We start from the raw sequence: 16325 nt of genomic DNA, 5'->3' as shown, positions 1-16325 counted from the left end.
AAGAGGTAAAAAATTCTGCTGAATCTTTCAGAAAGTTTGATATGAAAGGGGATTTGTCTTGTGTGAACCAATCCTTGATTGGTCTTGAAATGAGGGAGACCACTTCAGAGACCTCTGCAAGAACACTAGGCATCAGTGACTGTTTGACACTGTTGACTAACATATGGTTATGGTCCATCATGTGGGCCACTGGTGGGTAAATAATAAATAATGGTACTAAATAATGGGTACTGTTAAATTGTATCCAGTATTCTGACCTATCTAGCTCCCTAGGTACTGCAGCTTCAGGAGATCCTAATTTTAGGATAACTTTTTATCAGCCTAACAGTCTGAACATGAACTCCCTGTTAGGATATTTTGGCTAAGTAGAAGCTGTAAGGCAATATTACCTCTATATATGGTGGTAACAAACCATTACTGGACTACAGTTCCCAGTTCCAGTGTCTGCAGATAAAAAGGGATGCTGGCGAATTGGAAGCGATTCAGAGAAAAACTGCAGAAGTATTCAGTCATCTGGAAACTGGATTATACAGAATGAGATAAACCAAATAGGTTGAGCTGCTTATCAGGAAGTGTCCAGAGATGCTTGTAACAGATTATAACTGTGCACACAAGGAAAAGAAACCAGCTTATTAGCAAATGGGGATAAAGCAAGATTCAGTGACAAGAATTTGAAACTCTATATTCTCAGATTAGAAATAAGGCACATTACTTATTGTATTAATGTAGCTGAAAGAGTATGGGGTTAATTATGTATCTTCAGAACTTGCAAAAATCAAGGAACTGTAACAAAATATTAGCTAGGAAATAAAGGTTCTACATAGCAATGAAAACAGAGCTTTAAGCTTTTTTATTAATGTGTTTTCAGGCCTTGCCACATGTGCATGGCATCACAAAATCTTTATGCTTCCCCAGGAACAAAATACTACTAAGCACAAAGCATGTTTGCAAAGTATCTTTTAGTCTCTTTACAAACCTGAGTAAATCCTGCTTGCTGCCTTGAAATATTTTTAAAAGGTCAGATTAATCTCATTTGCACATTAGTAATTAGCTGGGTTTGAAACTGGCTAAGATGTTATCTAAATATTCATTGTAATATTGGTAAATAGGATTTGGGTGATGATTTTTTTCTTAATATTTTATGTTACAGCTCTTTATAAAGTCTTCATAAATAATCCATTAGCTGCAGCTGTAATACCTGTCTGAATGAATGTATCATCATTCCCAGAATTTTAGAAAGGCAGATTTATCTGGTGCATGTGTGACTGTGTATGCTTGTGGAAATTGGTTTTTAAACAAGCTCCCCTTCTTAGGTGTTCTGTTTCTCCATTGTCTGCTTCAGCAGAGTTTGTGCACAGGTGTGCTGAGAGTGTTTAAGTGGACTGATGAATACCAGCTGACACAACACATAGTTTGGTATCCCACGGTACTGGATTGTTAGTTGACTGCATGGATCTTCCATTTAATCCCTGGCTACTCCTAGAGCTGCAGCTCTTGTAAAAAATAGTAAAAACTGTTGTTGCAATAGTGTTGTAAATGAAAAAAAAACAAAAAACCAACAAAACCTGACAACAAATATTTGAAATATTGGAGTGTCTGTGATGCATAGCTTTAGATACTGAAATTTGTTCTTTAGTATTCTAACATGCAGCGTTCCTATTTAAGTGAATGAGAATTCTGCCTGCATAAGCAGAACCCTGGCCCTACTAATAACAAAATACATGCTTCAGAAAGATCAGATAACTGTACTCTGGATTCCTTTCCAGGTTCTTCCTTTATCTACCAGTATACTGAGATGTGTTATTAACAGTTGAAATCAATGAGTGTGTAGCATTGATTATAGATGGAACAAATCTGAACACAATATTTGAGCTACAAGGTGGCTCACTAAATAGGTGTAAGAATGCATAAAAATGACATGAAGTTAATAAGTGCATCACAGACTGTATGGATCTGCTTTTCAAGGTTAATGGTAACTCTTTTTCTGCTTTTTTCTTTCTGTAAGATTGTGACCTTGGATGTGACCATAAAATTGATACTGAATATTATTTCAAAATATTGCCCTGTGTAATTCACTGTCATGGCTTAATATTTTGCAGCAAGATCTGTTTTAATAGAAAGAATTTGCCTTGACTCATATTCTTCTGTTTTTCAGGAAAAGAAATGGAACAATTTCAGTAACTATCCAATCTAACATCTGTCTCATATCTTAAGGAATCTTACAAATACTTGCTTTGAATTAAGAAAATGACTGCAGCTATAGAAGAAAGTACCTGTCCAGAAAGTAGAACATCCTATAGTTAATTTGAAAGTAGTATAAAATAAATATACCTGTTATGGTGCGATTCTGGAGTGAAGTTAACTCTATAGCACACAGGTAGCTCTCCAAGGAGAAAGAAAAAAAAAAAACTTTCTGTTTTTTCTAAATTATGGAAATTTTTTGGAAGACGTGGACATGGATTTTGAGCCTAGTCATGGTTTCATCGGAATTTCTCAGTAACAGCAGGCTTTCATACAGTTCTCAAGGTAGGGGTCTGATCTCTGCAGCTGGCAAGAAGCATGTATTTTTGCGTTGTGTTTGTGTAATATTTTCTAAACCATGTTTATATAATTCATGAGCTCATCTGGTCTCTGCTCTTAGTTTTATCATGATTAATTGTCATACAGATAAAATTTTCTTGTTCTAATTTCTCTCTGTCTACTTTTAACTGTAGGAAAGCCTTGCAAATTAAATCTTGTAAAATGTACTTGATAATATTTGAGAGACTTGCCATGATAAAATTAACATGCTTTTAGACTAGGAAGTAAGAACCTAATCTTGTTTTTACAATATAATCCTTTTCATTACTACTGTTTGTATTCTTGCAAATGGATTTTCTAGCTTTTTTCTTTGAATGGTAGCACTGGGAAAAATATGCCCTTCTTACCAGACCCAGTTATTTACATATTTTTCGTAAATAGGAAAAGATAGGTATTAAACTACTTTGCTATTTTCAAAGTGATAAGCAAATTAATAGGAAATCAAACACATTTTCTTGACTTACAAAGAAAGAAAATAATGTTTTATTGTATTTTGTAAAATGCTGCATTGTGCGCTTACCTGAAGGTGACTTTTACTCATGAGAGTGATGAAATTTACCCAAAATGGTCTATGTTTATGCTACTACTTGTTGTTTCCTGTTATATTTTCTTCTCTTCTATGCCCACTCCCTGGACTGTCTTACCTTGTGATTGATTACAAAGAGGAATTCCTGTCTTACCTTGAACACTACCAACTAACAATCCCAATAAGGGTTGATCAAAATGGAGCCTTCCTCAGCTTTACTGTGAAAAATCCTAAACCCTCAAGAAGGAGGAGGAGCACAGACCCTTATGACCAAGAACTGGCAGCATCTAAATTATTTTTTAAACTTTCTGCCTATGGCAAGCACTTTCATTTAAACCTGACTCTCAACACAGATTTGGTGTCCAGACATTTTACAGTAGAGTACTGGGGGAAAGATGGACCGCAATGGAAGCATGATTTCTTAGACCACTGTCATTACACAGGATATTTGCAAGACCAACACAGTACAAGTAAAGTGGCCTTAAGCAACTGCAATGGTCTGGTAAGTCCACATTACATGTTATAGTATAATAGTGTGCTTGTCCCTTTTAAATTACAGAAGAAGAATTAAACTGGGTTATCTTGCAGTTTTTTGAGTCCCTGTGGGAAACAAGTAGACAGGAAGGTGCAGAAAACCCCTAAAACCTGATCTAGGTCCTGGGGAGAAATAGGTGTCAGTTTCTCAAGCCTAATATATATAACTGAGACTCAGTTCTGTAGTCTTCTAGTAGGCAACCTCTGTAGTGTTTATGGTGTCTGTGCTGGGGTTGCAGGATTATGTCTGTGCTGAGATCTTTACAGTTATAAGAGGCTTCCAAGCTGAAGGGACAGGGAGGAGGAAACAGTGGATCCTCCGGGGTACTGAATCTCTACAGAGAGATGTTGATTGGACTGAACACCCACTGACTTCGAGTATTTGGGTTTAAAAACTAAGTGAATAAAAGAAGAGCGGTTGCTTGGTGTAGACGTCATCATTGCTGTGAATTCAAAATGTGAATAGTCTTTAACAAGTAACAGCATCGGAAAGTAATTATATAACTTTTTTAACCAGAAAGATTTTGTTTACAAATCATAAACTTTTGCATTTAGAAATAAAATTAGAAGTTCTTACCTAATTTATTCTCATCTCTTCTCTTACTGGTGATCTTGTGATCACATGACAGTAATACATGCATGGAAAAAGAAATTAGAAAATGAACACAAACAAGTAAAAAAGCAAACTATTGAGTAACAAAATACTAAAACAGAAAGGCATGACTATGAAACGTTAAATCAAGAGCCAGTGTTTTCTGTAGTAAAAATATACTACTTTATGGTTTCTCATTGTGGTTTTTATTATGGTAGAATGCTGGTCAATCTTGTTAGGAATAAGCTGATCTAACTAATTGCTAAGTTAAAAAAAATTACACAGGCTTGGTAAACTAATTCCCATTTGTCCTTGGAAGTGCTATTGAACAATACCTCTTGAGATGTTACTTTCAAAAAGAAGCCATCTGTTTCAGACCTAGATAGGTTGCATTACACCCAACAACTTGTGATATGCCTGATGCAGGCTAGTTTAACATTTCAGAGTGCTCCTGAAGAAAAATATTTAAAGGGGATTTCCAGCGCTAAGTGAACACTTTCAGATGAATGGAGTTAAAATGGTGTTCCATTGAGTGTGGTATTACAGTTTGGTACATGTATTTTCCTATCGTCTTTTCCCATCTGTTGCTCCTTATGGCACTTCTTTTCTTCTAAAAAAGCATGGAGGATGTCACGAGGAAGCAGAATATTGTTTTCTTTTTTTCTTCTGTGCCCAGCACCCTGAGGTGACATTTCGGATGTTTTCCCTTTGCCCTCAGGCTGTCTGTTTTGCTGGAGTGAGGCTGCCTGTTGTTCTAGGTGTCAGTATGTCAACTTTGTGTTTGTAAGTTAACTTCTGTGTAGAGTGTTTCCCAGTTAAATCATCATCCTCAGTGGTTGTGGTTGTCCTTATGTGTGTCTTTCATGTGTTAAGGCAGCCTTATATCTAGACTTTGGGCACACAAATTCTTCATGGTCAAGTCTCTTTACTTGGGACTTCACATACCAGGTGTGCACTGCATCTCTTAGGAAGATTTGGTCGCAAGCATGTGAGGCTCCTGTGTTGCTCTAGAAACATCAGCAGGGAGACACGTGGCTCTGTCTCAGAGGCATGAATCCTGCAGAGGGTGCAGCAGTAGTCTTGACTTGGTACTATCCTCTACTGTATGGAAACTCTTCAGTGTTGGCAGTGCCTTCCAGAGCACAGTGTATGGGAGTTACCACTCCATTCAGATAAATGCATCGCAAAGTTATTTTAAAATGATGATTCCTACTAATGAATGTTTTGTTATACAGCTGCTGGTTAGAACATGTTTAGTAAAGCAATTGGCAGTGAGTATTGAAGACAATATTACTTGTTTTAGAGTTAGCAATAGCTCAGAATTCATTGTGCTTAAGGCATTTGTTACATTTTCCAGTTTGACTGCTGGTCTGTAAATGACTGCCAATCATAGTCTAATAGTCCTTGTTTAACATCTGTATTAAAGCCAGTCATTGTAAGTTTAACGCTTTACCTCTTAAGCAGGCAGTAAGTAATATTTAATAGTGAATGTTGCTCATAAACAAAATGCATGTAATGAATTTACTCTGGCTGTTCTGTTAGGTTTCACTGTTGACAAATAGGTCAAGTTTCTTGCCCTTATTGAATGTCTTGAATTATTCTTATTAGTTATTCAGAGTGGTTATGTGAGAACATGATTTAAATAACATATGTTTTATGTCTTTGAAGAACACTTGCATTTGAGATAAATGTGAGGAGGGCTTTTTCTCAGTTTCATTATAATAAAAGTGACAGGCAATCAGCTGATTTTCCTATCTCTGTTTCTTGTTTCAGCCTCTCCATCTATATTTCTCATTACCAAGAGCCTTAGAATTACAGGCTGCTACTTACTGAAGTTTCAGTCCAGCAGCTTCCATCTGCTGGGCCCTGACTTTGCTATAAATTGTCTGAATTAGTGAGTAAAGCTCTATAATCCAGTGAGCATTCACGTGAGGAAATTGAAGGTCTTGCCCACAGGGTTACTGGCTCCCAAACTCATGGTTACTGTAGTGGATGCAACACTTACTGTGGGTGGATTGCAGGTTGGGTGTATCATGAAAGAGCCTGCAATAAGCAGGGTTTTAGGGACTTTAGATGTTGGGTACAAGGCAGCCAGACTGAGGCATTTTCTAAGCTGACTATTTCATACCAAAGGAAAGAGGAAAAGAAATGGTGGTAGAATAGCTGAAGAGTGAAGAACTTCACCTTGGGGGAATGGAGTTTGACTGAGTCTGGGAGGAGCAAATCTCAGAGAAGTTCTGGAGCCTTCAGTAATGGAATCAAGCAAAACGCAAACTTTTTGAATTTTGGCTTATCTTTGTCCTCTGCCAGGTGCCAAAGCTCTTAACTGAGTGCTCAAACAAGTTTTGCATGGTAGAAAATCTTGTAATTTTGGCCTGAAAAGGTCTGTAGTAGGAACTATTTTGAGGCTACTGTGGTCCCAAGTAAATGGTTAATGTAAAACATGCAGTATTTCCATATATATGAAGTTCATGCATTGCATAATGTTTGTGCTGGACAGCATAGTTACCTCCATCCAAACAGAAATGATAATGAAGGCACAGGTAGGTGACTAGCTTAAGAGCATGAGCTTACTTTTTCAGTGGGGAATTATTTTGCTGAAAGACTTAATGTTTGCTTCATTTATTCCTAAATACATATATTTATAAATTACTAATATTTTTCTTAAGAATGAGTTCATTTGAAAGCCGTTTTTACTCTAAAGAATACATCTACCTTTATAGATCATAATTTACATAACCTATGGTATTTTTTACTGTATGTGAAATAATTCTGTATCAGGGTCTTTACGGCTATCTTTGATACTCATATGTTTTTGCAGTACATCAGTATTCAGAAAATTATATACAAGCTGTACCTATCCTAGTTCTAAGATTTTTTGTTAGATTCCATGATGTGCTGTCTCAGGCCAGATCACTGTTTTTTTCATCTTTGAGAGCACAGTAGGTTAATGAAATCTTTTTCCTCAGTCATAAAATCATGGTGTATAGCTAGCTGTTGACATATTGAACAACATTGACTTGTTTTCAGAAGTTGCCATTACTAGTACTTTATATTAAAGATGGATAAACATAAAGCCTAAAGAGATGCAAGGTGTGGGAAAATTGTGAAAATATAGGGCTGTGTGGAAAAGGCATGTGCTTACTTGTTCCCCATAATTCAGTTTGTTTTTGCAACTGATGGATGTCTCCCATCTGATGGAGGTTAAGGCCCTGGCTGGACAGCCTGACAGAAGAAGATTCTTTTTCACAAATTCAGGGGGAACTCCATTTGGATTCACAGATTTGTCTGAGCATGTCAAACTGCTGGAACCAGACCTTGTATATGTTAGCATGAGTTGGCAGTCTGTAGTGGGATTGGATAACACAGGACCTCAAACAATCTGTTTTAGATAATAATCTTGGGAATGTTCCTTGTAGTAACATACTTGGTGCATTCAGCTTGTTTCTTATATCCATGGTATTATGTCAAAACCTTTTCTGGTCATTCTTAATGTCTTAATGATATTTCTGTGCTTTGGAGCAGAAGTTTAATTTATGAACTGTTTTGCAACACTTAAAAAGAAAATTAAAATTAATTCATTTTAATGCTTTTAATGGGCATTGTTTCAAACTCCTTTTTCAAATGAAGTTTTGTTTTCCTCAGATAGTGGATTATAAAACAAAGCTGGTATTTAGAATGTTGGTTTGGATATAATAGTATACTTCCCATTATGTATTAATCAGGCATTGCTGAATACATAAACAATGCCAGTATCTCTAGCCAAATGAGTTTTTGAAACTTAGAACATATGCTGGCCATCACCAAGGTACTTTTTAGTTGCAGTATTTAGAGTGCTTCTTAAAAATCAGTCATTTCACTGTTGAATCACTGTGATTCATTGAGACTGGTTGCATCAATTTAGCACTGGAAGAACAATTTTGTTTGCAAGCAAAAATACTGTTAGGCTTGAAATAGTCTACCTATGCCAGGCTTATGTGAAGGGCATATGCAGGGTCATTGTGTTTCCAGTGCTAATTGAATCACTTGTCTGATTGAAGCAACTGACCACACATGTTTTCACATCCTGCTTGTAGATCTATGTTAAAATTTATTTGTAGTTAATTAACTAAGCATTATTAAAATGTCCTTTCTTAAGCACCATAGCATTTAGGCAAATGAGATCAGATATCAGCTAGGCATTGGAAAAAGTGGTGATGCTGTCCTTACTGTTTTCACTGCTGGTACCTGAAGGAGCTGTGACTATTGCTTGCAGATATTCTTTAGTTATTTGCAGGAGCAAATATGCAATTGTATAGAGAATTAGTGCTGCATTTAAGAGTTTATGCTATTTGAATTGACTTAGCTCTGCCGAGGTAGGCTTGCCACTTATAATTATCAGTTTCAGTATCTGATGTAATTATCTCATTTATGCTTAGACTTGCAAACATGGCTGGACTTGAGTATAGACGGGAAGGATGTATGCTCTGGAGGAATTTAAATTAGGACCCACTCTGTCTCAGAGACAGTGCCACAGATTGGATGGTATCTCTGTCTTCTCAGGCTTGGCTTGTGGCAGACAGCCTGATGGTGTTGGCCAGAACCACTCCGCAGGACTCTCTTCCTGTGGGAACATAATACCAGAGCTTACAATGGCTCAGGATTCACTTGAACCCAGATGTCTGACATGCAGACTGGATGCAGTCCAAACTGTCAAGGTTCTTTCTGCACATCTGGCAAGCCCAGTTACAATTTGTTTTATATTTTCAATACTGTTTAAGCAGCAGTATACCAGTAAATTATTTATTTTCTAGTAAAATCTTAGACTTCAAGTTACAAGAAGGCATTGTAAGAGGAATTTGATACTGCCATCTTCCAGGTGAATTTAGACCCTGATGTTGCCTTCTGAGTTAATAATTGAGTTTGTAACGAAAAATACCACTGAAGAGGAACACTTATTTTTGCATTCACAATGTAATGAAGGAGTAATTGAAAGCTGCAGTCTGTTCATACATATATTTTCACCATTTGTAAAAGAGTTCTATTTGGAAAACACTTGTTTCTGATTTATTACTTAGGATATTTTATTTTGTAAGTTTTATTTTGTTGTTTCAGAAGAGAAGATGAGTAGGCGTTTCATGTACAAAACAGTAGCAGGACAAGAGCTTTGACCAAGAGTACAAAGACAAGCTCTGATTTTTGAAAACAGCTTTATGATTTTTAGAGCAGATATGGAGCAAGTGCTCTTATCACTGATCACAGAGGCCTTGAAAAAAGATTCATGTGTAGTACTTGTTTTACAGATAAAAGGTGTGGTGGAAATTTGTGATTCCTCAAGTCAGGATATGAATGTAAAAGTTCCTGCTTCTAGGCTTCTTCTGTCTGATGAGTAGCTCTTCCCTGTATAGAAAGTTTGTACATTCAGAATTTTCTGCGTATGGGTCTCAGAATTTTTTATTTAGCGAACATTGGTGTAGAAGTCTGTCAGGGCTTATTCCCCAATATTTCTATATCTGAAAGGATCCAAAACCTGGATTTTCTGCTAAAGTTCAGTTTTAATTGCTGAAGGTTCAGGAAATTGCATAGTTGGCCTGAAATCTCCCTTTTCTTCCATAAACCACTTCCTGTTTGGAAGAAGCTGAGTTCACAAATGTGAAAGTTATGAGAATAGAGTATCTACTATTCTGCACTGCAGTATGAGGAAAAAAATATTCATTTGTTATGGAGAATGAGGTCTAGTGTATAGTCTTCAATAACTCTTGTTTGCTAGATTTATGGCAACAGTTTTTATGGAATAAATGCTTTGTAGACATTGTAACTTAAGTTAATATAAATAATTTGATTTCTATTAACTTGCTGAGTTTTGGGATTGTGTCTGGATGTAAAATAAAAATGATTTCTTTGAATCATGTGTTCTAAAATTAATCCTTCATGGTGTTTGTCTTTGATGAAGTATTTGGCTTTAAGCATCTAGCAGTGCGGGCATCACAGAGGGATATTTGACTTAACATTAGAGCAAGGCCATTTTGGCTTGGTGTAATTTTTAATGGATATGAATTATGTCATTTCAGAACATCTCTGTGAAGAGATTATTTGTAATATTCTGAGACTATCTCTTGCTTTTTTTACTGCATCTACCAAAAAAAAGGTGAATGTTCTCCACAAATAGGACAATGATAGTTTTATTTTTTCTCACTGTATTGTTTATAGGCACCTACTCTGTTCATACTAAGTCAGCAGATGAGAGCTGGCTCATGCACTGTTTTATGTGTTAGCTTCTAGCTGTGGATTTCTTCACAGAGAATGTTTTTTAAAGTTAAGTTTTGTGATAGTGGTTCCATATTGTCTATTGTAAGCTTTTGTTTTCTTATTTGCTTCTTTAAGCATGGAGTCATTGCTACAGAAGATGATGAGTATTTTATTGAACCTTTAAGAAATATAACAGAAGATTCTAGTAACTATAATTACGAGAATGGTCATCCTCATGTTATATACAAAAAATCTACCATGCACCAGCAGCACCTCTATGATCACAGTCACTGTGGAGTCTCAGGTAAACAAGAATAAATGTCATTCCTTTTAAAAAATGGTAACTTGAGATATATTTTAAGATCTTGCTTGTTTCACATTTAAGATATAGTGAAGAATGTAGCTATGAGAATCTTCCTTCTGGATGATGTAATGTCTTGTTGAAAAGTAGTTTTGATTTTTCTTTTTTTTCAGATTCAGATTGAGACTATAGTGTATTTCAAAAACTAAGACAGCAGGAATAAGTCTTGTTTTGTGCCTACATTGTGTACAGTGGTAGAAATGAGCACAGGCTTCCTCAAAATGTGTATAAATGTACTTAATTTCCCAACAGAAAGCATGCTTGAATGACTGTGTATTACAGCTCAGTGAGTAGTATGTGTTCAATCTCATTTGAAGAAACTCTATATGCAATAAATATGATTATCAATACATTTGGAACTGAGTCCACATCTTTCTTGTTTACAGAGGTTTGTAGTGTTTTGGTACTGATTTTTGGTCCACTTGGTTAACATTATTCCATTATAGTCAAGATTGTGATTTACCTGTGCCTTATGGGCAGGATTATATAATTTTGATGGAGAGATATTTTCTTCGTAAAGAAGTTTTAACCTCTACAGATATACGTTTCAAGTACTCTAACATAACCCTTGATTAAACTGAAAACTCACTTCTAGAAGACAGCATGGAGTAAATCTGACAAGTTCTTTTAGAGCACAAAAGTAATTTTTGACATGATAGAAAAGTGTTTTAACCTTGTCAATTGTTTATATTTCAGTAATAGCTTATTCTTAAAAGTTGAGTCCTAGGCAGTTGTGTTCCATGAGATTCAGTACGTGGGGCAGACTCACAATAACTAGTCTTAAAATAAAATAATATCATAGTTCATTGATATAATTTATTTTAGCTTATTTTGGAGTTTATAATGTTTAGTGGCACCAGCTGTCTAAGCTTACAGTACAGATTGTCTGCAAAATCCCATTCTTAGGAGGTAGCTTTTTCTTGAGTATTTCAGTTAATTGTGTTTATGGAATGTCAGACTTCATATGTGTAATTTCTCTTTTAGTTTGAGGGCATTATTCAATATACATGCTTGTAATATTGCAAACAAATCTCTTAAATGTTACTGTCTGCTAAATGATTGTAAAATAAGGGTACTAGTATATGTTCATTTTGCTGGGAAAGCTGTCACTTAAGCCGCTTGAAATAAGTGGAAGGTTTTGAAATGTAAGGACATGTAATTTTTACCATTATTATATCCCTACCAAAAGAAAGGATATTGGCCTCTGTTGGATCTTGTCTTCTAGATTAATTCTGCTCCAAGCCAACAAGGTTGTGTTCAGTTATTCTGGTGGTGTCTGTTACATGGATCACAGGTTGATCAGAGCTATACATCTTGTATGATTTTTTGCAAAGCATGGTATAATGTTTAGCATTTATTACTTAGTATAACTGGGGGTACCTTTTTTCTTGGAAGCTCCTGTGCATTCTCTCAGCTTTCACAGCCTGAAGTCCTTAATTATTGAAGTACTAAAGCACTGTTTTTTACAAGCCTGAGAATATTATGATGCTCATTCATCTCAGTTTCTCCTTTTCCTGTTGTTCTGTATACTATTTTCACTCCATTAAAATGTCTAAAAAAATTCACTGTCTGCCAAGACTGCAAGGTCTTGCTTTTCCAGATGACATTCTGTTTTACCCTCATGGGTACCAAAGCCTTTTAAACTCATTTTCTGATACTGTTGCAGCTTTATCTTAAAGTGAAATAGCATACAAAGCATCGTGAAATACAAAAAAACCAAAAAACAAAAAACAACAAAAAAAAAAAAAAACAAACCCACCGAAAAACAACAGATAAAAAATAAAGTAAAATATTAATTTACAGTTTTGCAGCTTTCACACCCAAGGATTAAAGCCAGGTATTCAGTGATGTTTAGGGAATTTGACTGGTTTTGGAAGTTTTGAACGGTCCAGTTTTGTGTTTTAAAATGCAAACATCAAAAGCTCTAAGTACCTTTTGGCAGTGTATGATTTATTTTGTCTGGAGACTGATTTCAACTTTACCTTCAGAACAGTTTTCCTAGCATTCCATGCAGGGAGGAATCTGCTTGAGAAACCGTGCCACTATTCATTGTCAAGTTTCCCATACTGAAACCTATTTTATTTTGCACTTCTTCTCCATCAGGGAAATAGTCAGGATTTTGAAGTGTTGATAGAGACAAGGGGAGTGTAGTTTCTGACCTTTCTGAGAAAAACGACCATAATAGAATAGAAAGTGGAGCACAGAATTTGGTGAAAGCATGATCAGAATTGACTGCGATCACTAAGTGATGGGCAACTTCATAATCAATGGAAGAATTATGGTAGCTAATACAAGAGGAGAATTGGAGAGGCATGGAGAATCAGACGAGAGCGCAGGATACATTTTCGTAATTTAAATTAGATTTTAAGCATTTAAACATAAAAATGTTCAAAATACAATATGTTGAAGTCATGTTTCATGTATGTATTGTCACCAATTAATTATGTTTTATTAAATACAGCTGAAATCACTAAGGCTTTGGCAAGAAGTTTTCCACTGCCAAATTCCAATTGCTTCAATGGGGTTTGAGACCACTGGATTATTTTGCAAAGTGCTGCATTTGTATAGGATTGAGAAACAACAGAAATTGACATATGAAAGCTGCAAAGTGGCAGATTATTTCTGGGTAGTTCTACTATTTTTTGATTTATGTAGTGATTTCACTTGTCTCAGACTTTACAGTTGGTATATTCTAAAATATGGAATAAAAGCTTGCTAGAAGCATGAAATAATGGTGCTACAATATTTAGGAAAAAACCAGCATAATGTTTTGTTTTAAAATGAAATATTTTCATAGCTGCATCTGACATAAGAAGTTTGTTATTGCATTTTGAGATATTTTTCTTTCTGTGCTTCTTTCTGTCTTTCTGTCTTTCTGTCTTTCTGTCTTTCTGTCTTTCTGTCTTTCTGTCTTTCTGTCTTTCTGTCTTTCTGTCTTTCTGTCTTGTCTTGTCTTTCTGTCTTGTCTTTCTGTCTTGTCTTTCTGTCTTGTCTTTCTGTCTTTCCCTTGACCACTACCCAATGTCTTAGGAAAACTTATGTACAGTAGTTGTGAACTCTGTGTCTATATGGGTTTGGATTTCTTTTCAGTTGCAGTTTAAAACCTAATTTCACACTTCTGCAATAACTATTTTGGGATCAATTACAGTATTTTTCTGTGGATTTTTTTCTTTATTTTTCTATTTATTTTTACTTTGTTTTACTTATGTATAATTATGTTCAATGTTAATGGAGTTTAATTTTTTCTTTTTTAACTTATGAATATGGTGAAAGAATGATGTAAGTTGCCACATAGCTATTCTCACTAAATAAGTAATATATCTTTATTTATTGATATATTTAAGCATTTATATAATTTTGAGATCAGCTGAAGCCTAAGCTTCTCATCTGATAAGAAAATGAGATATGGTTGTTTTTATGGAGTCCTCTGTGACCTTTGTTTGAAAGACAGTATGAAGATGATTCCAAAATCTTTTTTTTTTTCCTCTGAAAGTTTTATGTTTGGAATCAGTAGTTTTTTTAAACTTTAGAATAGTCTGCATTTTGAGTGAAAATTTTGAATTAATGTGGAAGCAGTACTTTCTAAAATACTTTTAGCACTCCAAGAGCATCAGAAACCATCAGCATTTGTTATTTGAAAAAGAATGAATTTTTAAAAAAATTAGTACAATAGCTGTCAGGGAAAATTCCAGACATTTCTAAGACACTATTTAAGTGTGATGAAAATCTTTGAACAGTGCAAGCAACTTCGAATTTTCTAGAATAGAGGTGAAAAAGAGGAGAAACCTTAGTAGTCATTATAGCATCCAAACCAGGCTTTAATACTTTGCACAGGGCTTTTTTAGAATGAATTATAACCATTGGAGAGTAAGGACCATTTTGTTACTTGTGTTTTTATAACTACCAGGTTTACTTAAATTTTTTGACTTTTCTAAAATATGCGCCTTTTAGAGCCAATACTGTAGCCTCAAAAATTATGAAACTCTGCAACAGTGGGAATACTGAAGGTTTGTATTGCTGGTTTTGACCTGAGCATACATTCTTTGTGGTGTAGTTTTTCCTCTTTGAAATCAGTGTGCTTAGCTAACTTGCATAAAGCATTGGTTTTCTTATGGGAGGTACTGGTTCTATCTCTACTCATCCTTAGCTGACCCTGTTTTAGTAGAAGTAATGATGCAAGAACATTGCTCATTTGAGCAGTTCTGTTCAGACAGCTATAAATGTATCTATTAATGTTCTTGTGCTCATCTGTAAATACCAAGAATAACTTAGATGTTTTGAAATCCTACTTAGATAAAACCAGACTAACAATATACTTTGCTAAACTTTAGCTTGAGATCTTTGCTGGCTCTTGTGGAAAAGGGATATATGATACACACTAAAAAAGCCAAAAAATTGAATCCATCCTTCTCTTCCTTTGTAGGTAAGGATGGATTAAATTTTGGCCTGAGGACAGGAATTTGAATTCAAAGTCATCGTGTAATGTTTGTTTTGCCGATAATTACAGCTCTTTGGATTTTTAATAATTTATGTCTTGCACACAAGAAATATTTTTCTATATATTTACCTGAAAGAAAAACAAGAATCAACATATTTGAACTGAAATTTGTGTTGAGATAACTATGGCAATTGCCCCATGTTGGACCATTTAAAACTTTCTGTTACAGTTAATTCACAAGGTAGATAAAATATAATCTGATAAATTTCTGAAGAGAAAATAGATTCATTTTAGGCATGTAAGCCTAATTGCCTAAAAGTTACAGACTTTTGTAGTAGGGGAAAAGCTTTTTAGTGTTTTATGAGCATGTTTAATTCCTTAGTAAATTTTGATAACTTTTGCATTAATTTTGAATTTTTGGTTTCTAGTATTTTTTTCCAGAGGTTACTGCTGTCTTGTTCTTATTCTTAAAATTCTGACGTGTTCTTGTGGTTGATTATAACTAATCTTTAATATAACATGAATGTGCAAAATCAGATTTATTAAGAAAGGATTTTTTGTTTATTATCCTAATTCAAATTTAAGGAGAGTTGAGATCATTGGTTCTCAAAGTTGGTTTTCCATTATATAAGCTAGTTAAAGATAATTTGGAAAATAAAGAAATTTAATTTCTATTTGCCTCAAGAAAGACTTCCTTGCTAGAAACTTGGAGATGGCAATCTCAACATAAACCAGCTGCATTTGAATGAGTTTTACTAGTGACTCCCTCTCAAGTATTTAATTGTTTTGGTTCCTAGAAGACCTCACAAGAAGCGGCAAACCTTGGTGGATGAATGATGCATCTGCTTTTCCAGCCTCGCTTCCAGTCAATGGCACACTAAGTAGTCATAGTCGACAGAAGAGATCTGTAAGCCTTGAGCGGTTTGTGGAAACGCTGGTAGTAGCAGACAAAATGATGGTGGGATACCATGGTCGCAAAGACATTGAACACTACATTTTGAGTGTAATGAATATTGTAAGTTTCATCCTTCTCTGTGTTCGTACCAATACCTATGTACTGAAATGA

At 35.1% G+C, this 16325-nt stretch overlaps 1 protein-coding gene across 1 annotated transcript in view; it reads left to right on the top strand.

The window, feature by feature from the left end:
- Positions 1–16325, top strand: part of ADAMTS6 (ADAM metallopeptidase with thrombospondin type 1 motif 6) — a 139413-nt gene that overhangs the window by 3175 nt on the left and 119913 nt on the right. The window contains exons 2-5 of the mRNA XM_041414637.1: positions 2156–2526; positions 3244–3608; positions 10596–10764; positions 16060–16274. Of these exons, the coding sequence (XP_041270571.1) occupies positions 2430–2526; positions 3244–3608; positions 10596–10764; positions 16060–16274 (846 nt within the window). The 5' untranslated portion in view covers positions 2156–2429. The remainder of the gene's footprint in view (positions 1–2155; positions 2527–3243; positions 3609–10595; positions 10765–16059; positions 16275–16325) is intronic.

The sequence above is a fragment of the Onychostruthus taczanowskii genome, unplaced genomic scaffold (genome assembly GCF_017590055.1).
Source record: "Onychostruthus taczanowskii isolate IOZ18803 unplaced genomic scaffold, ASM1759005v1 scaffold46, whole genome shotgun sequence".
Lineage (NCBI taxonomy): Eukaryota > Metazoa > Chordata > Aves > Passeriformes > Passeridae > Onychostruthus > Onychostruthus taczanowskii.
This window is presented reverse-complemented; position numbering and strand designations above follow the sequence as displayed.